This window comes from Podarcis tiliguerta, assembly GCF_965153285.1.
Source record: "Podarcis tiliguerta genome assembly, chromosome: 7".
Lineage (NCBI taxonomy): Eukaryota > Metazoa > Chordata > Lepidosauria > Squamata > Lacertidae > Podarcis > Podarcis tiliguerta.
In genome coordinates this window covers 74,140,433-74,161,807 of record NC_139540.1, presented here as the reverse complement: position 1 = coordinate 74,161,807, position 21,375 = coordinate 74,140,433, and the positions used below count along the sequence as shown (strand labels likewise).

At 40.1% G+C, this 21,375-nt stretch overlaps 1 protein-coding gene and 1 long non-coding RNA gene across 3 annotated transcripts in view; one reads left to right on the top strand and one right to left on the bottom strand.

Moving 5' to 3' along the window:
• Positions 1–1,798: 1,798 nt before the first annotated feature.
• The window catches only part of RETREG1 (reticulophagy regulator 1), a 46,738-nt gene continuing 27,161 nt past the window's right edge, over positions 1,799–21,375 (bottom strand). For both annotated transcript variants that reach the window (XM_083449553.1, XM_083449552.1), the window contains exons 4-9: positions 9,707–9,833; positions 8,523–8,607; positions 7,816–7,953; positions 7,345–7,409; positions 5,842–5,968; positions 1,799–4,873 (exon numbers count right to left, since the gene is read on the bottom strand). In XM_083449553.1, the coding sequence (XP_083305679.1) occupies positions 4,389–4,873; positions 5,842–5,968; positions 7,345–7,409; positions 7,816–7,953; positions 8,523–8,607; positions 9,707–9,833 (1,027 nt within the window). In that variant the 3' untranslated portion in view covers positions 1,799–4,388. The remainder of the gene's footprint in view (positions 4,874–5,841; positions 5,969–7,344; positions 7,410–7,815; positions 7,954–8,522; positions 8,608–9,706; positions 9,834–21,375) is intronic.
• LOC310681657 lies at positions 5,967–13,612 on the top strand. Its single transcript, XR_014513457.1, has 2 exons — positions 5,967–6,874; positions 7,138–13,612. It is a non-coding gene; the product is annotated as an uncharacterized lncRNA (long non-coding RNA).

Genomic DNA, 21,375 nt, shown 5'->3' with positions numbered 1-21,375 from the left:
TAAGAACAGTTTCAGGTTAAAAACAGACCTCCGGAACGAATTAAGTCCATAACCAGAGGTACGACTGTATTAGATCCAACTTCCCTTCTTTAAACAAAAGGAACCACAAAAATTTCTTATATGGTAATACAGTTGTGTCTGCATTTGTAAATAACTAGGATGTTTGTGGAACACGTCAGATTTTTTAAAAAAATGTTGTTCCGCAGGTTAAGTACTCGAGGGCTGATTTCTTGGCCTATGATAAAAACTCTTCTGTTTCCACTGCCAAACCTTTCAGGGGGGAATTTGCAACAGTAGGCACCATTTTTGAGTGAATTGGATAACGTCAGATTTTTGCTGAAATTAGGGATTTTTTCAGAAAAATGTTTTTCCTCTGGTTAAGTAGTCGAGGGCTGATTTCTTGGCCTATGATAAAAACTCTTCTGTTTCCACCGCCAAACCTGTCAGGGGAGAATTTGCAACCATTTGGCACCATTTTTGAGTGAATTGGATAACGTCAGATTTTTGCTGAAATTCTGACCCTGCAAGGTTAGGGATTTTTTCAGAAAAATGTTTTTCCTCTGGTTAAGTAGTCGAGGGCTGATTTCTTGGCCTATGATAAAAGCTCTTCTGTTTCCACTGCCAAACCTTTCAAGGGAGAATTTGCAACCGTTTATAACAATTTTTGAGTGAATTGGAGAACATCAGATTTTGGGTGAAATTCTGACCTTGTGGGTTAGGGAATTTCTTGCAAAAAATGTGGGTTAAGAAACTGAAGGATGATTTTTTTTTGTCTATGATAAAATATTCTGTTTGTCCTGCCAAACCTTGCAGGGGAGAATTTGCTACAGTTTGGCACAATTTTTTAATGAATTGGACAACATAAGATTTTTGGTTAAATTGTGACCTCAACGGGTTTGGGATTTTTTTGAAAAAATAATTTTTCGCATTTTAAGTCACTGAGGGCTGATTTTTTTGGTACATGGTAAAATATTCTGTTTGCACCACCGAGCCTTGCAAGGGAGAATTTGCTAGAGTTTGGCACCATTTTTGAATGAATTGGATAACGTCAGATTTTTCATGAAATTGTGACCCTGTGGGTTAGGGATCCCATCAGTGTTTTATGGATCATTCTGCAATTTGTAAAGCATAGTGATGGATTTTACTTAGAATGTCCTGGAGCACATTTAAGGAAATGTAAGGCTTCTTCTGATACCATTTGTATTGTTTTGGAGTACAGAAAGCTAATATGAGGACTATACTAGCAGGATTGAAAATCTTAGCCCATATCCATGATAGACCTCCAGAAATCAAATGTTTACTCATGCCTTTGATGAACTGATACCTAAAAGCCGGGTGCTGGCTCCTAAGAATTTGAAATATTTTTTCTCACCATCAAGGATGAGCTTAGAGAAGCTATTACATTACTAAGTGGGAATCAATTCCTATGTCAACAAAGGCAGCCAAAATCCAAGGAGCAGCGTACAAGTCATTTCCCATGCTGCAGGGGGCATTAGACTCATTGCTCAAACTGCAGCTTGTGCCACATTGTAAACTTGTTTTTGAAATGTGCGTTTGTAATGTAGTTTGGGCTTTGTTAAACAAGAGTCTGCCGTTCAAAGGCGGCAGGGGAGAACAAATCCTATTGGCCATACCCACTCAAAGCCCTTTGGTGTACCATAAATAGATCTTCCAGCTTCTGTTCAGAATTTTCAAAAGAGAATGCAAAGACCCCTAGGTAGTTAATCACAATATCTCTTTTCTGTGTACGATGCTGAAGGTGGAAGAAGTAAGAAATCAGTGCAGCTACACAAACAAATGTTTTCAGGACTGGGGCTTTATTTTATAATATTACGATCGTACTTTTTTGTCTCGATACCAGAAAAACTGGTTTACAGGAAGTCTCAAGCAGGTCCACCAGCTGCTTTTAATGATGAACGTTGGAACTTCAGTCCTTTTAAGAGTACCACCACAGTATTGGATATTTGGAAATCCCTGAAACATTTCTTCTAAAAACAACAATAAAGTGCACACAGTTACATTTTACAACACAGCTGGTATGAGCTAGGAAGATGCTCTGCCAGTCTTCTTACAAGTCTTCTTCAAACCCCTCCCTGCTCTCTCCCTAAGCAGCCTCAACTATTTAACTGCGCAATCTGGTGCATGCTTACTCAGAAGTAAATCTCACTGAATTCAGTAGGGCCTTTCCCCAAGTAAATGTGTTTAGGATTGAAGGGGCGTATCTATAGAATGGATAAAGTTGGATTAACTGCACTTCCACCATGAAAAAGGAACCCAAGGGGAAGAGGTCACTGTGAGCTTCTGCTGAGCATATCTCTATTTATGGGTACAGCATTCTCTTGGGTGGAAGTGCTTTCCTCTATTCCTTTATTTGTTCATAGACAACTTCTTAATAAAATAAAATAAAATAAGAGCACTGCCCAATGGTATCAAAGCCAGAGCTACACAAAACCTGAGATAGTGAGTACACTATTTGTGGGGCATCTTTGATAGGAAACAACTGTCAGAATCTTGCATTAGGCAATTGCTTTGTTGCAATCCTAAACCCACTAAGGAGCAAGCCTGCTTGAAAGTCAGTGGGGCTTGGGAGTAAATATTATTAATGTTTATGTCTCCCATCTTTTGCATGGCCTAAATTCACTTTCATCCACGTGACTCTAGGCTGAAGAATGAAGGCACCCACTTAACCAACAGAAAACTTGGCAGACACGCACACACGATTCTGCTTGTGCCTGTGATATATAAAACCACAGGCATTAGCAGAATCAATACAAAGCAAGTATCCATTTGAGTCTGTAGTACCTTCCAAATCCCTGCATTTTGCATAACCATTTCACCATGCCCCCATCTGATGGGAGGTGAAATCATTATCAAGCCAGGTATGGAGATAGTTGACTTAAGCTGCTTTGGAATGAGAGCTGACATTAGGGTAGTTTGGTCTTGTCTGTCTGGGATCTCCTTAAACACCTTGCGTAGGGCAGGAGGGAAGAGAAGGAAACTGAGCTCCTAACATATCCTTCCCAAGTTAACATTTTGGGCAGTGATACTACGCACATTGCCTATTGAAAATGTAAGCTATGGTGGGAAAAGAGCACCACCCTATAAACTGGGGCTGTACTTTTTAGAGGCTCACAACATAACCATGTCTGTCTGTTAGAATGCCAGTAAAAATCTGTAACAGTTTGAGATTAATCAAAACAGCCGATATGGTCCCTCAATCTGCTGGCTTTTTATAACATACTATTAGAACTAGCAGTATTTCTTTTTTTAAAACTTTGGTTTACCTTGATAAGGCACTGCCTGCTACTGTCAACTTTAAAGGTAAACCACAAAGCTGAGAAGACAAGTTACATTTTAAGATGATCCAGAGTCAGCCACACAATATGCAAGTTGTTAAAATTAGGAGTGTTTCATGGCAACAGCCTCTACTTATATGCTAGGAATAGAATAGTCTACATTTCTTTTGCAAGCAGTAGTTCTTGAGGAATATAGCAGTCAATTTCTTTCATTTTAGATGCAATGTAATACTTAGGTCCTAAGAGCATAGAATTGATGAACTGGAGACTGTCTATTCAGTTTTTGAATATCTCCCTGGTTTCCTTGCCCCAAACCCAAATTCAACCCCACACTGCATATACATATACTACACGTAGATGGCTTATATACTGCCTCAAATGTATTGTTCTTTCCTTTTGCTATGAAGCTAGTAAAAGAGTACACGAAGCATGAAATTATGCCATTCTGTTAGGCTAATGGCCTACAAGAATGGAAGTAAATTTTAAATGCATCACACTGTCCTGTGTGAAAAGAATCTCCAGGAATTCATATAGGTAACACAAATGATGGCAATCAGTTACAATGATGATGTCTGGAGTCATAAATCAGAGATATTTGCAAAAGGGTTCAGAGTCTCTGAGCCTATCAGACATTTGTTTACTCTTGGAGGTTTAGATATTCTGCTACATAGGAGGTAACAAGGACATGATGGCTTCTTGATTCCTGTTGATATCTTCTCTCCCTGAAGCATTACTCCTAAACGCTTGAAAAGTAAGAGTAAACAGGCTGGAGGTGAAAAGGATTTGGTTACAGCCACGAGGGAGCTACATTTGGCAATTTATATATATATCTATATCTATTTCTTTAAAACCTTGCCTCTTAAATTCATTTGATACAAAATAATGAGATACGTTTTTCATTTCTATGGGATCACTATCAGAAACAAAACTACCAGCATCAACTGATCTGCAACAAGTTAGTACACTTTGCATGGAGGACATAACAGCACATCTAAAATAATAGATAAAGCTTACAGCTCATCATTTTCCTTTTTTTTTTTCCATTTCACATGGTCTATATTTTATTTTCTCTATACTATTAAGCAGCTCCAGTTAATGGCCCCCAAGCAGGTTTGAGAGGAAGCCTAAAGACTTCTTTTCTTGTGGTTCTGCCTCTTGGCCTTTGGTAAGCCCCAGTTCGCTTTCTATCTGCTCAAGCTCTGACTGGTCAAGCAGTTCAAAATCATCGCCTTCCTCTGTGTCTGTCTCTTCGCTTAAGTTTGGGTCACCTTGCACAGACTGCAACTGGTCTCTGACAGCTGCGGACACCACCGACGTAACAACATCTCCGGCAACTGCTCTTACTAAGCTGAAAGCCGGGTCGCTGATCAATGGCAAGGAAAGGCCTGCTGCAGAGTGCCCCTCCTTATCCTGCCTGGTACGGCAATCTGATGTGGTAGAGAGATGGTCCTTTCTTCTCTCTTGACGGACAGGGATGCCAATGCTTGAATCGTCGTCGTCATTTGTTCCAGCACCGTTTTCCACGGATGGAAATTCTGCGAGATCTTTTGCGAAAGCTTCCTCGTGGCGATCAAAATCTATTGAACAATCGACAGGAGAAGCCATTATCAACAGCTTGTTTCTGTGATATGATACAACACCAATTTCTATTGAATAAATAAATGTCATGCCCACTTCCGGGAATACTCAAAAACAAAAACAAACGTCGGCATGTAAATCAACTTGGAAGGACTCCATAAAAGGCCAAAATGATTAAAGGTGTAAGACATGATGCCTACTGGGTACATCAACAGTTCCTCCCCAAAACAGACAAAAAGAAAAGGAAGAAAGAAGACCGAGAGAACAAATCTAGAGAGGTAAATATTAAAGTTATAGATAAAGGGTAAATTTTAAGAATGGTAATCAACTAAATTTTACTCAGAGCAAACGTATTTAATGAACAGGACTAAGTTAGGGCCACTAGGTTTACTCTGAGTAAAATTTGTTGAATGTTACCCAAGATTTGGAAAGGCTGAAGGTCACTGGTTTAATAAAGCATGCAGCTGATCTGTTATAAGTTCATTCAATTGCATTCAGTTTCTTTTTATCATAATCATAATAATTTGTTTATTTATACCCTACCTATCTGATTGGTTTGCGCCATCTAGGTTACTAACCAGGTCTGCCCTTAGCTTCTTCAGTGACTCACATCATCTGATACCCTCAGACCATTTACATTCATGTGCATGCCTTATTCATTCATACAACACACTGAGAAGTGATCACGGATGATACAGTTACCAACATTTGCAAAGCAAATGTTAGTGAACAAATATTTTAGTTAGAATAGGAAAATGTCACCTGTGAGTTGGGGATGGTGGTGTCTAGTTTTCTACCATTATAGTTTTAATACAAAAGTATCTACTTAAGATACCTTTTTGTGCATAAATCATTAAATGTAGATTACCAGGTAAACTAAAAATAGACTTGAGAGGGACAGAATTAAATAAAAGTGCTTTCATATGCAAAAAACCCCCGTACAAATTTGGAAGCAAGATGCACGTACCATCAGATGTGTCTGTTTGTGGAGTGTTGCCCTCAGAAAGATTGAAAGTCCCATTGTCAGTCCAAGATACTTCCGATATATCAGTATCTGATACAGACATCTCTCTGGCCACGACTGCAGGGCTAACCTGTATTTTGAAAAAAAGAAAACTGTCAAGCATGGCACTCTTAAATTCTAGGCTAAACTGAATACCTACACATTTAAAACTTACACCATGTGAATTCAATCAAGTTAACTCACTTGAATCCACTGATTTAATTGAAATAGCTGGATTCAAGTTAGTTATGTCCACTGATTTCTATGAGTCTACACTAGGTATGACTTAGATAGCATCTCAAGAAACTCTTGCTTTATATACTTGTGGAATGTAAAGTTCTAACTACAAGATACAAGGAGAGAAAAAACTGCAATTATGCAGCGACAATATTTCATTGTTGCTTCATTGTATAGTAATGTATTTTAACAATACACTGTTAAATGCACAATACAAGGGATTGTGAGATGCTCCAGAAGGCTGTCTCCATACTGATTGAACGGACACAGAAATGGCAATAATGTTCAATGCAAGTGTAAAGTAATGCACACTGCGGCAAACTTTCCTCCCCTATCTTTATATATACACATTAGATGGAATGCATAAACAAGCGAGGGCTGTGTGCTGTAGGGAGAGGTGGAATGGGCTTGTGGGATCCTGATCACCCGTCACATATACACTTTGAAAATCGGCACAGGACTGTTAATGCCAATATCTGCATCCTCCAGGTGCTGAAGAAGTAGACACGTGAAGTTTGTATTGTGATGAAATCTTTTTGTGTTGCAAAGGGTCCATAATACAAGGGCAGCTGTACAAATCAGAGCCCTGTTTCTAATTGCTTGATGAGTCGTGACTTTCATTTCCACGGACTGAAATTGTTGTGGTGGTACCTGTTGCGTTCACAAGACAAACCTCTCATGCCAAAAAGCAGGTTCAGAGAAAGAATGCCTCCTACATTACTCTAGGCTGCAGTCCTATGAGCCCTAACTCCTGAGTACCGTATTTTTTTGCTTTATAAGACTCACTTTTTCACTCCTAAAAAGTAAGGGGAAATGTGTATGCGTCTTATGGAGTGAATGCAGGCTGCACAGCTATCCCAGAAGCCAGAACAGCAAGAGGGATTGCTGCTTTCACTGCGCAGCGATCCCTCTTGCTGTTCTGGCTTCTGAGATTTAGAATATTTTTTTTTCTTGTTTTCCTCCTCCAAAAACTAGGTGCGTCTTGTGGTCTGGTGCATCTTATAGAGCGAAAAATACGGTAAGTTCTACTGATCAGAGTCTGACATGCCTCTGAATAAACAGGCTCAGGCTGTAGAAACTTCTTAAAATTCCAGCACACCTGGAATTTGCAGCAAACAAGTAGAAAGGAGTGGACAATGCTTGAGAAATGTTTCTCTTTCCGGACAACGAAAGCACAACAGTCAATATGCTTATTTGTAGTCTAGAGAACTCAATATAGAACCAACCTACCTTAGGACACAAGGCTGATACATCTAGTTCACTGTTGTCATCTGCCAACTTTGTTCTTATAATTTCTGGAAAAGATTACAAACTAATTAGCTTTCCGTTACCTACTTTGTTTGTCAAACATTCCTAGGTTTTGTTGTTGTAGCTAACAAAGAAATCAAGAGATTTATGTGCATAAATTCTACATATGTAAAATTTATTTATATAGCATTTATTTATATTTCTACACAAAGTTTTACATGCACACTGCTTTACAATGCATTCGTAGTAAAAATATTCACTTTCCCAAGATACACAACATTGTTTGGTTTTGAAACTTTACTCTTATCACTCATGGGAAGCCTAAGGTTTTTTTGGTATTTGTTTGTATTTGTGGATAAACTGGCAACCACAAAAATAACACATCCCTTCTTCTTTCCTCAAGAAAGCTGACATTACACAGGGAGAAAAATCTATTCAAAGCTGCTTGCTTACCAGCTCGCTCTCTCAATTTTTGGTTGATATAGTCCCAAACGCCAAAGTCCAGTTTCAGCAGAAGTGGCTTAATGTTGCTATATACTTTCTGCCCAAATTCATTGCATTTGAAGAGTGGGCACAAGAAGGCACATAGTACTGCAACAGAAGTAAAAAATATAAATAAGTAAGTTCTACCATTTTTTACAAGAAGATTGCAGAAAAGTAAACTTTTGAGCTATGCCATTTTTTGAATACTCTTTACAAATCCTTCTTGAAGCATATAGAAATATCTATTGCTAAATAAAGCACTCTGTGTGTGTTTAGTGGGATCCACAGCGTCTAAGAATATATTGTGTGGGGAGTTAGTGTAGCATAGTGTCGAAGTCTCAATTAGTTCAATGGAACTTATACCTAATGTAAAAGTTTATGAGACTGCAGCATGATCTCTTTAAGGAAATAAATATTGATTTACTGCTTCATTTATTCAGGGAATCCAGATTTTTGCCCTTAAGAACTTCAGCTTTGTCAAAATCACATTTTCCTAACATTTAGGCCACAATTATTTTGCTGCCAGGAAAAATGCAATTTCGTCTTCTTTTCAAGAATCTTAATTGCAATGGTGAATTCTGTGCAGAATGTGGTTTGCCTGTTGCTATGGGAATCCCCCCCCCCCCCGGAGAAAGCAAAGTAACTATTGCATCCCTTAAGAATTGGAAGAAACTTACATAGAAGGTAAGAGAGTACAACTCCAGGAATGTAACTTCCTAAGATTGTGAAGAATGTGCACACACTGCAGACCAGGAGGCAAAACTGTTTAAGAGAAAGCATCAAGTAATGATTAGAGATATCACTGCCACATTCAGTATCTAAACTAAAACATGGCTTTTAACATGTTCTTACCAACAGCAAAAATTGTAGAGCTACCTTCCATCACCATCATTTTAGTAAACAAATCAGAAGAGTGATGAAAATGCTTGTTAGCCATAGGGGATTATCTTTTGTGTCTTTGTCACTCACTTTCTTTTACACCACAACAGATACATTGTGTGAGTGAGGAGCTCAGAGAAAAGCTTCTTCTGCAGCTCAGTTGCATCCCCACCCAATCATTCTGGTGGCTGAGCCCTCACTTCAACTCCAAAGGAAATACAAAGTTGTGGGGAGGGCAACAGGAAGTAATATGACTTTGGGTGGCCAGTCTGAACACTGCCCTCTGTTTCTTCAGATACCCCATGGTGGTGTGAGAGATGTGCACATGCACAACACACAACTGGAGTGTGTGCGTGCTTTCTGGGAAGTGAGGAGCTGTTTTAACCTGCTGCTAGTTTTAGCCCAATTTATTCCAAAGCTGGTAATTTAAGCAAGAGGTGTTTCCGCATACAGGCATCCCTTTTTACTAACGGCTATTCTCCTAGTCATCGTGCAGAAGTCAGCTCACTACTGCTGGCATCCACAACAATGGCTAAAAGAGGAGTGGGGAGAGGAATTCAATTTATTGTACACATTCATACCTGTAAGATTTCATTAATCCCAAAACTGATTGGCAGCTCATAATGAGACCTGGTCCAACATATTTTGCGATCTTAAGTGGTTGTCTTGCATAATTCAAGCGGTGCAACACCAGGAAAAGCACTTGCAATGTTGGAAAAGGATGCTGGACAGAACAGTGAGACAGTGTGCTGTTGACTACAATCCAAAGTTATACTACAGCATCTTTTCCACTATCTAAAGGGATCCTGGAACTTTTTTCCTGGGCTAAATAGTGCTTCATCACAATAGGCACCCATAAACATAGCTTTATGCTGTTGAGTATGTTAGCATTGCCTTCCCTCAAGATCAATGGGACCACTAAGTACACATATATATGGTTCTGCTGTTAACATCCTTGTTTAAATTGCAAGCCTCGTTTTACCTTGCCTGGGTTCTGTTCTTTGAAGTGAGACATTTCTTGGAGAAAGACAAAGAAACTCATCATTGCTTCTTCCACGCACTGGTTCAGCCTGATCCTGTATTCAGACTTGGAATCAATGACTTCCCAGCTGAAAAATTAAAACAAACATTAAAAACTCACCAACAAATAAAACAAACAGGGACTTTGCTCTCAAATAATTTCACCTTTTTGTTACTCAGCAAAACTAATCCTCAGTTATAGCCATAATATGATGGTTAGGCTCCTCCTAGAGATCAACTTGCTGCCCCGAGTGCTGGGTCCGACTACTCTCATAGGTCCACCTGCAACTACACATTTGTGCACAAAAATGTAGCATGTATACAGAAGAAATGCATGTTTCCATCTGCATGCCAGGAAATGGAATCAGCTCCCTGATATACATACGGACAGCAACAAATACACATTTGCCACCTCCTAGCTTGTAAAGTGGCACTCAAACACCAGCCTTGTTTAAAGACAGCGAATGCAACTGCCACATCTTAAATTGTACTTGACATTTCTGCACAAGAGCTTTTCCTGCTCTCAAAGGTTTTTTTTTAATCCCTCAACCACTTCTGTCAACGCTGGGCAGGACAAGAACTTTGCCACTCAGATTTACAGCTTCTATTCTTATATATGTTGCAGAAAGGCCTGAAAGCTCAGTGGCAACAAGAGGCAACAGGTGAACAAAATATATGGCCAAAACTGTGTGGACGGTACTGAGCTCTTTAATTGCAACTGGGTATATCAAGGTATCAAAGCATCTCTTCCTGCCTATTTTCTTTTTAAACAAATAACAGTATTCCTTATTGCAAAAAGCAGTCTAACCTGTCCAACCCAATCCAGTAGAAAACTGCCTTAAGGAGGCACAAGGCATTTGGAAATACCCACAGACGTTCTCGCCCGTTTCCATGATTTCTGCAATTTGGCAAGCACTAACAGTGAGGTGCGTCTGTCTCTTATTAAAACATACGTCTTTGCTCAGCTGTTTCCCTGACGGTTGATGCCAATTTTTAACGATTCGGGTAGTGCACTGATGGCTTTAGGAATGTTTTATTCCTTAATATAACAAAATGATAAAACGTCTACTTGGTTTTGTTTTGCTTTGATTATTCACTGGATTTTTTTGGAGGGGGGGGGTAAAGTGATTTCTATGTTGCTTTTATTTTTTAAAATTTTTTTGAAAGTGGCGTACAACAATAAAATGTATTTGACTGGATGTATAAAATTTGGATTTATAAAATAATGAGTGTGGTTTGGAAATGGTTTTAGTATAAAATAATTGGTTTATCACCAGATCAAAAATCAAAGCCCTAAGAAAACCAAATCCCTGTGCCTCACCTGCAGACCTTGAGATACATTGGTAAGGATTATCACCCACTTTAAAATGAAATATTATTAAGCTGATCTCTTTCTCCTCCTGCTGTTGCAGCAAGCAAGCAAGCAAGCAAGCAAACAAACAAACAAACAGTGTGCAACATTTTGTTATTTAAAGCTTATTCAGATGCTGAGTAATGCATGCATATCTGGGCAGTAGAGCCGCACCTGTCCAACCTGTCCCCACCCCTGGGCCTACCTGGTATTTGTGCCACATAATTGGTACGTATGCATGTTAAGCCTCCTAGAGCATTAGCTTTATCCCTCAAAATTGGAGAAGCAAAGACTCTGTTACCAGGCTTGCATGTACTGAAAACTGAAGTCAGGACAGTACACAAAAGATTTAATCAGGTGACAGCAAAAACTGCATTTTTTTAGCAGGGGCAATTAGGATAAGATCTATTTGATTATTGATGTAAACCTCTAAAATGTATTTTGGATGGCTAAGTTTTTACCTTTTTCTTCAGTACATATAATGAAATGATTTTAGAATATTGTATTATTTTACTGATGTTAGCCGCTATGAGCCCGGCTTCAGCTGGGGAGGGCAGGATATAAAAATTTATTTATTTATTTATTTTTATTATTATTTTATTGCTGTGGCTAGCGGCTGATGCAAATAAAGATTCTTCTGATCTGATCTGACCTTACCTAAAAGTTTCTTTTTTCTTAAACAGGCACTTGAATCTCATAAATAGGTGCTGAATTCTCCTTCCATCTGCAAATGACTCTTCATAGGGTCCCTGCAACCTTCAGGAACAGCTTTTTGTAGGGTACATGGGGGTGAGGTGGGAACAGGATCCCAGGAAGGCCTCAGTACACACTGTGGACTTTTAAAGCCCTAAATGACCTTGTCCCAGGAGCATCTCCACCCCCATCATTCAGCCCAGATACTGAGGTCCAGCTGCGAGGGCCTTCTGGCAGTTCGCTCACCGTGAGAAGTGAGGTTATAGGGAATGAGGCAGAGGGCCTTCTCGGTAGTGGCACCCGCCCTGTGGAATGCCCTCCAATCAGATGTCAAGGAAATAGACAGCGATCTGACTTTTAGAAGACAGCTTAAGAGGCTATGCATGCCCATACAGACAGAAATATTTAGCAAGTGAAGTGAAATAAGAATGTTTGACTTGAAGTTTTGGCTTTCTTCTGGTGAAAGCTGCTTAAACACAGAGGGACACACACTCAGGATGTCACCTAGCAGTTGTGACAAGTGTTGCAGTCCATTCCCAGCGTGGGCCAGAAGATTCAGTTCTATCAGGTTCGCTGAAAATGACTAATGGTCTCATGCTGCCAGTTTGTAACCAGACATCTGCTCCAGGCAAAATAAACCACTGAGGTTTTCTTAGAAAGGTCAGTAACATCTCATATTACCGATTTAAACTCACACACACATACCCTGCCGCCACCCAAAGCTGTGCTGGAATTTTGTAGTCACATGAGCTGGTTAGTGTCTGCATGGATGCTCTAGTTCTGCTCCCAGTTAGGATGAAGTAACTATGACGTGGCAAATAAGGGATTATAAAAGCACAAACAAAATGCTAGCAATTACACAGCTTCCGGTATTCCCAACACCTCTAATAGCTTGAAAACAGAGATGAATATTCACCACCCAATTCAGCTTCTCATTTTGATCTGTTCCGTACAGTGACAAACTGATACCCCACCCTCACTCTGCTCCTTTATTCCCAAAGGCTTTATTTGCTAACAATTTTTATTTTAAAATTGGAAAGGCTGTTCTTGATCATGACTTGTTTTTTAAACCCCCGCTGAATACAGAAATGCAAGCATCTATGAAGCATCTTTTGGGCTGAATTTGTAGGAGTTTTTAGTAAAGTGGCAGCTTGACACAGAAAGTTAATAAGCACCCCCCCCCCCATTTCTACAGATTCTGTTAGGGATAAACATAACACATAAAGGTAAAGGTAAAGGTACCCCTGCCCATACAGGCCTGCCCGTACGGGACTCTAGGGTTGTGCGCCCATCTCACTTAACAGGCCGGGGGCCAGAGCTGTCCACAGACACTTCTGGGTCACGTGGCCAGTGTGACAAGCTGCATCTCGCGAGCCAGCGCAGCACACGGAAACACAGTTTACCTTCCCGCCAGTAAGCAGTCCCTATTTATCTACTTGCACCCGGGGGTGCTTTTGAACTGCTAGGTTGGCAGGCGCTGGGACCAAGCAACGGGAGCGCACCCCGCCACGGGGATTCGAACTGCCGACCTGACGATCGGCAAGTCCTAGGCGCTGAGGTTTTAACATAACATAACACATATGATGACATAAACACATAACTCTAGAATTTGTCAGTTGTTTTTCTAGCATCTTTATGAAAAAGATAGAAAAGCAACCTATTAAAGCAGAACGAGACTCCTCTTTTTTAAAAAAAAACCCCAAAAAAGCTTAATGAATATCTGTTATCACAAAGAACCAGTGCTATTTTTCTATAAAATGAGCTCACCATGAGCTTCTCCCTCCTTCTCTTAGAATGGCAATGGTGCCCACCTGAGCGCTGATTGTGATCTCCGGGCTTTAAAAAGCCCTGCAAAGAACTACCAAAATTTCTAAAACCTTATCACCATTGATTGCACCACCATTATGCACAACACTTTATCAATATGCGTTCATCAATATGCAAAGTAAGCAGCTCATCCCTATCCCAAAAGGCTTGCAATCCAATTAGGAGAGGACTAGGAGGCTGAGTCAGACTTTGTAGAAGCATTACATTTTGAAGAGGGATTTGAAGGGATACAGCAAGGTGATTCTACTACTCTTGTAGAAACGAAGCTCAGGTAAACAATCCCTGATTGCAAAACAGTTCATGAAAAAGTAAGTATATTAAAAATGTTCTGAATAACCAAAGCCTGAGAGATACCTCCCTCAAAGCAATGACTAAAGTCAACTGATGGCCCCAACATCACAGGACCAACCATCTCCTTTTCAATCCCTTGAAAGGAGACTTCTTCAGCTAATTAAATAGCAAATCTTTCCCTGTTCCATATCTGCCTTTGCAACTGTATCAGACTGGCTACATATTAAAATAAAATACAGGGAGGAATTCAACTTAGTGTTAAGGAGATCTCTTCATCAGGGCAAGCACTGTTGGTTGCCTGAAGGAACTACCCCCTTTCTCCTTCTCCTGTGTGCTGTTCTTGAGGGTTTTCATGACTCCCCGGAGCCAATTTGAGGAGGCATGTGGGGGGAGGAGAAGGCCTTTTGCTTGGGTTTCTGCTAGAGGGACCTATTCATTGAATCCTTTCCATTTTAACTATAAGTGAAGAGTACAAATACATACTAGAAAGATCTCCATGCAGCTTCCTCAAGAGAAAACATAAAAACATATAGTTCACTTGGAAGGGAGATTGAAGGTGGATTTATAAAGTCTCTGAAAGAGAAATATTTAACTGGTAAATAGGCAATGACAAAAGAAAGATAAACTAGATACTGGGTCACTGAAAACAGGAAGGAACCATATTACTCCATATTTGAAGGGGAACACCCTGAACTGGGCCCAGAGGTAAACTGGGTAGTCAATGCAGCGGTTTTATAACAGGGGCTATATGTGTTCTAAAGGCAACTCCGGCCAGTAATTTTGCCACTGCATTTTGGGCCAGTTGGAATTTCCAAGTCATCTTCAAGGGCAGCCCCATGTAGAGTGCATTGCAATAATCCAACGTGGAAGTTACCAGAGCATGGAGTATGCTAGTTAAGTCATCTCTGCCACAGCTAGCAAACCAGCCATAGCTGGAAATAGGAACTCCAACTATTGAGGCCACCTGAGCCTCAAGGGACAAAGTTGGATCCAGGAGTATCTTAGCTTACACTTCCAGGAGAGTGCAAATCCGTCCAGAACAAACTGTCTTCCCACCTCCTGGACTTGAGAACGTGAAACACATAACACCTCTGTCTTTAAGGATTTTGCTTCGATTTTTTGTCCCACATCCAGCCCATCACTGCCTCCAAATACCCATCTAGCACCTCAGACACCTTTCCTGATTCAGATGGAAATGAGAGATAGAACTAGATAACGTCTGACATTTGTCAATCCATTTGTTCCAGAAATTGAACCAGACCTGTGTGATTATTAAACACATTCTTATCCATTTGCCTATAAAGTGAGAGTGTGGGTAGGTACTTTTTATCCCAAACAGAGCACATGGGGAGGGTTTAACAAAAACCCCATCTTAACAATAAATGAATGCTGTGCATGGTTAGGTATCTGCAATGACAGCACTGAAGTACAGTCTGTTAGGGAGAAAGATCACTAAAAAACCTCAGGGATTTCTGCGCTTATAGTGGTATACTAGCAGGTTTTTCAGATTTTGGGGCATGCTGCCACACAGTGTTATCATTATTCAGCTAGCATTCCACCAAGGTAAAAAGGTAAAGGACTCAAGAGCTCAGTGGTTTAGACCACAGTGCCCCCCATTCCAGTACAAGCTACTAAAAACCTGCTCATTGTATCTCAAAAAAGCCTGACTTTTATCAAATCTCTGGAAAGCGGCATGTGTATAAGCATCATCCCGATTTTGGGGTGGGTGGGTGATGGAAGTGGTTTCACATCACTTCCGTTTGAATGGTGCAAGCTGTCAGTTTGGAAACTCAGTTCAGAGGAGAGATAAGGCAGAGAGAGATGATGGCACTGAGTCAAAGTACTGCCCATGATAGCATTCATTAGCTGAAAACAACATTTGATCACAATAACAAAGTTCACTATACCTCAGGGAGACACACAGTTCCTCTTCTAATTTCCTATACTTTTATAAGATGAGAATTCTACAATACTGGGCATTAAATAAATGAAAACAAACAAACAACTGTCTCTGTGTGCATGCTCATAATGTAGGCATTTACTGGCTGGAGAAACATGTAAGGGGTGTGACTACAGTCAAAAAACTTTTCTCAGCTCAGGCTCAGCTCTCCAAAAGTGTGAAAAGGACAACCCCACTCTCTCTAACAAAAGCAACAAGTGACTAAAGGTGTAGACCATCAGCTACAAATTATTTCTTAAAAATGTCAGATCAAACAGGAACTATACTATTGTAAATGCAGAAAGATCCCTAGCTAAGAAAGAATGACAAACTTATTCCAAGAGAAAATACCCCACCATCACCCCATTCCAATGCCAAGCACAGCAGCAGCAGCAGCAGCAGCACAGTAACTGCAAATTTTAAAAAGAAATGATGGGAGCCATTTTGGATAGGAAAAATGATGCTTCATTTGTGCAAGAATTTCCCTACACAGCAAATAGGTGTAGGAAAGAAACATTAACAGAGCACACTTTTGGAGCAGAAAAAGTTTGCAGTGTGTTTGTCAGACCACTTGAAATCAATGTACCTAATAGGGTCGGAACATTTGATTTGTGTCACTCTTCCAATTTTCTACTTCAGCTCCATGTACTTTCTCCCTTTAAAACAGGGGTCAGCAAACTGTTTCAGCAAGGGGCCGGTCCACTGTCCCTCAGACCCCGTGGAAGGGCCAGACTATATTTTGAAAAAAGAAAAAAAATGAACGAATTCCTATGCTCCACAAATAACCCAGAGATGCATTTTAAATAAAAGCATACATTCTACTCATGTAGAAACACGCTTATTCCTGGACCGTCCATGGGCCAAATTTAGAAGGCAACTGGGCCGGATCCGGTCCCTGGGCCATAGTTTGCCTACCCATGCTTTAAAAGGTAACCACCCTCAGCACCTCATGACAAAGGCAGCAGTGATAGTTTGGGTGGGTGATCTCAGAAGATTTGTGGGTATCAGGAGATCTCCAAAATGCCCTTGTGGCTATAGGATCCATGTTAGCAACCCCATGTACTAATAATAATATAATGGTAATAATAATAATTTTATTATTCAAACCGCACCCATTATTTATACCCCACCACTCTGGGCAGCTCCCAACAGAATATTAAAAACACAATCAAATATCAAACATTAAAAACTTCACTTTACCACTAGTAATTACTTTCCTACAGAAGCCTATTATAGGGACATAAATACACAAAGTAGTGGACAAATGGAAAAACCAACATCTGAGTCAGTTCTAGCACTATTGCCTTGGAAGCAAAATGAGTCTTATGTAAGACACACAGACACCTGCATGAAGAATGGTTTGATCCGCACAGAAATATACCATGTACAACATTGTGACAATGTGCTGATTAAAAGCAAGAGAGAGAGAGAGAGAGAGAGAGAGAGAGAGAGAGAAGGGAACCATTGCATTTCTGACGAAAAGCTGCAATGAGACGAGCAATTATGGGGAAGGGGAAATATTGTGACAATTTGGTGGATTCAGAAGCTGAGAAAAGAAGAGTACTTTATTATCTTGGGGAGGGAAACTGGGGCACTGAGATGGAAAAGGAAACTCTGGAGAAGGTAAATGGAGGCAGGGAGAAATTGTGGTCCTGAGAGACAACTGAGGCAGGGAGATGGGAGATGTCACCATCCAGGAGAGGGAAATAATTGGGGAGGGGGGAATTGAGGCAGGAAGATGGGGTTGGAAAGCAGAGCAAGCAGGACCATATTAAATATATTAAACACGGTACATAGAATTTATGGATGGTTAACATTTGTTGGACTCAAGGGACACATTAATACTTTGCCAAGCTTCAATGCCATATGCCAGTAGTGGGCGTGACCAAAAATGGCATGGCTATCCTACACTCACTCTCTCTGCCACACATGGTAAGTACACAGTACTCCCCCGTAACTGATCCACATAGATCAGCTGAGTTGGGGGGTTTATTACCCACTCCCCATGATTAACAATTGACTGATCCAATGAGTAGCAGGGAGGTGGACTGAGTATAGCGGTTTAAATCCAACCCAGAGATGGAAAGAAGATAAAGTCCCTACCAGAGAAGAATGGCAGATGAAGTTAATGGACTATGCTGAAATGGCTAAAAAGACCGGAAGAGTCAGAAATCAGGAAGACCAAAATGTTAATAAGGAAAGGGGAAAATTTATTGCAAATCATTGTTAACAGTTAAAATCGTTAGCAGGATTGGAAGATCACTTGTAGTTAAAGGTTGAATTCTGGACATAATGGAAGAGGCAAAGGATTTGGAGTATAATAAAAGATGTGGGAGGAAATGATTAATAATAGGACCCACAAAGGGGAGGATGGAAGTCCAGGAGATTCCTAGGAATCTTGTTTTTATGATATATGTTTGATATATCTCTCTAAAATTTTAATTTGAAAAACCAAATAAATAAAAACAACCCAGAGTCATGTCTTTTAATTTTTTTTTGCCACTGACAAAACTGATGAGGACTTGGCAGAGCCTAACAATTTGCTGAGAGGGTTGCATCAGACCCTGGGCTGTGGGTTAGCAACACCTGTTTGTGTTGAATATGTTTAAGTTCCTATATACAGCCCAGTCACATTTAGGCAAAGACTATAAAGATAAATCACTTCACCCACATATTGTTATTCTGATTAATTACCCACCCTTCACTCTAAGGTCCCTGGGTGGATCACAAGAATTTAAAACACAATAATAAAAGCAGTTTATTATTATTAAAATTACAATTACAAGATTGTATCACATTCGAGAACTGGGGAACAAAAGAGGGTTTTTTTGTTTTGCTTTTTTTTAACTAAACCTTGGGGATACAAATGCTGTAAATGGCCTGTATTAGAGACATTCCTACTACTATGATTCTAGTGACAGACTCCACTGACCACAGTTTGAACCTGTGTAGGTAAAAACCTGGGTCATGGTGGAAACAAGGAGGTAGAACTGTGCGTCATCACCATGTTGAAACCTAACTCCAAACCTCTGCACAATCTCACCCCATAGCCTCACATATACAGTAAGTCACTACCCTCTGTGGTACGTGACACTATCCACAGAAGCCAATAAAAAACCCACACTCCCTGGTAATCATGTTAATACCCACTTGTCAAGGGTATCAAGAGCATATTCCAATTTTTTGTTCACCGAGTCAGATTGATACCGCACATTGAACGAGTTTGCCAAGACTGAATTTTGGATTACAAGTGACAGGCACAACTAGAGAATTTCCAGGGGTTTATCTGTCCAAAGCATTAACACAGTTAAAATGACAAAAAATAAAAATGTCCAGCTTACTTGCTACGCCTCACAAAACTTTATGTATTTATAAAATTAGTATTCCTCTTTTCACACACATATACAATCTGAGCCCAGTGTGCCTTCCAAAGGTCTAAATGAGCAAAATATCTCAAGAATAAGGTATTATGCTGCTTCACAGGCACTATCAGCATATGCTAACCTGCCTTATATGCTTTCCTATGTTTATTGTCTCTGATCACAGCTTCCAAAAGAACTCATTTCTAGTCTTACCTATTTGCTTCACAATAATGCTTTAAGATCTAAAATGTCAAGTTCTCTAAAAAAAGAAAAGAATTAAAAGTTGCACTGTACGCCATTTGCTTCTTGACAAGACTGTTTCCAAATGAATCTTCTATTAAGAATCATGATTTTTTGGAATGAGATTAATTCTGACAACACCCATCGTTTCCCATGAAGGATATATTCTGTCTCTCTTTTCAGTTTTAGGGGATCAATGGTTCAAAGGTATTTTTAAAATTATTCAGAGCAATATTTTTGTCCTATGATTGTACTGGACTCTACTTTTGATCATCCATTTTGCTTCTTCAGTTTTATTTAGCTCTATTCTTTTGGTTTTGATTTCACTGATCTAATAGGATAGGTACTCAGATGTATTACCTTTTCAAGTCTCAGATTTTCTGTAAATATATTTGGGTGTTTATGTGAGGGGGACGGAAACTGGGCTCTTGGGAATTATACTGATTCAGAAGAAAATGTGATAGAATCAACAATATGTTTTATATCATGGGTGGGAAACATTTGCCCTTCCAAAAGTTATTGGACTACAACTCCCATCATCCACTGAAAAATACTGACTGGGGTTGCTGGGAGTTGTGTTTGGAGGGTGACAGGTTCCCCACCCTTGTTTTACACCCTTACAGCAGGCTAACCTGTGGCCTTCAAGATGTTGCTGGATTACAGTTCTGTCTGTCCCAACCAGCATGACCAATGGTCAGGGATAATGGGGAGTTGAAGGCCAACAACATCTGGAGGGACACAGCTCATCCACTCCTGCCTTAAATTTTTTTGTTACGGCCTGATATAGACTTAAGCTCTGACCTGAAGGAAGTATTCCACAGGCATTTCTCACAGGAACACTGTGCCCTTTCTAGTAGTAATACATTACATATCTGTCAATAACAGACTACACTGGAGTTATTTGTGTCTCTGACATTTCAAGTCTCTTCTGTTGGCAGCTTCATTGGAGGGCAAGCATGGACAGTGACTTTTTAGAAGTTACAGAATGAAATGTTATTATCATAAGCTCAAAAACATGGCTGTTTGCACTCTTATTGCCATGCAAGAAACTTTATACACATTTCCACAGGTGTGAATTTATTTATAGGAGAGCTACGGCAAAAAACCAGTGGACATTCCTATGCTAAGAATCAAAGAAGCCAAACAACAAAATTCCAGAAAAGAAAACTACAGTACCTTTCGCTCGGTCCAAGGTCCTCACTTTCCGACATTCCTAACTTTTTGTCTCTTTTAAGTGTAAATCCAATGCTCAAGGAAAGTTTGTCTGTCTTCCTTTGAGCTTGAAGAAATCCAGTCTATGAGTCTCCTTTTGTGGCTCCTGTTAAGTCCCTCTGGTACAGGGTATATTTACACACATCCTAAGTGCCTGCTTGTCTTGAATGAAGTTCACAGTGTACTATTTTGATTGGCTAATTCCACGAATAAACAGGTCACACCTTATTCCAAATACTGTGACAGGCTCCTAGGCGGCAAGCCCTGTCCAGAAGCCAACACTTTTATGGTCATGTGAGCAGTAACCACTACCCAGTTATTAACCTTTATTTGCCCGACTAGTTTGGAGCCTTACCTTCTCCTCTTTTGCTTGCTATGCCAGCCTCGTGGAAAAAATAATGACAACTTACATTTATTATCTTACACTTTCATCTAACCTTTACCAACCCAAGCTCAGTTTTTGGCTAATATTTTTCTGGCCACCTCTACCAGTCACACTGCTAGCATACAGCCTCCCTGCTCCCATACTAGCCTCTTATGATCCAGTGACATCATAAGGAGGTGACATCATGGGAGGTTCTACATTTTTTCCAAGTAAATGTGGCTTCCTTCTCGGAACAGCAGCAGCAGCACATGAACATTTTACTTGGCATGTTCTCAAATGAGAAAAGCCATTTCCTAACATGGTCCCTTCTTTCCATGTGACAGGCAGAGTA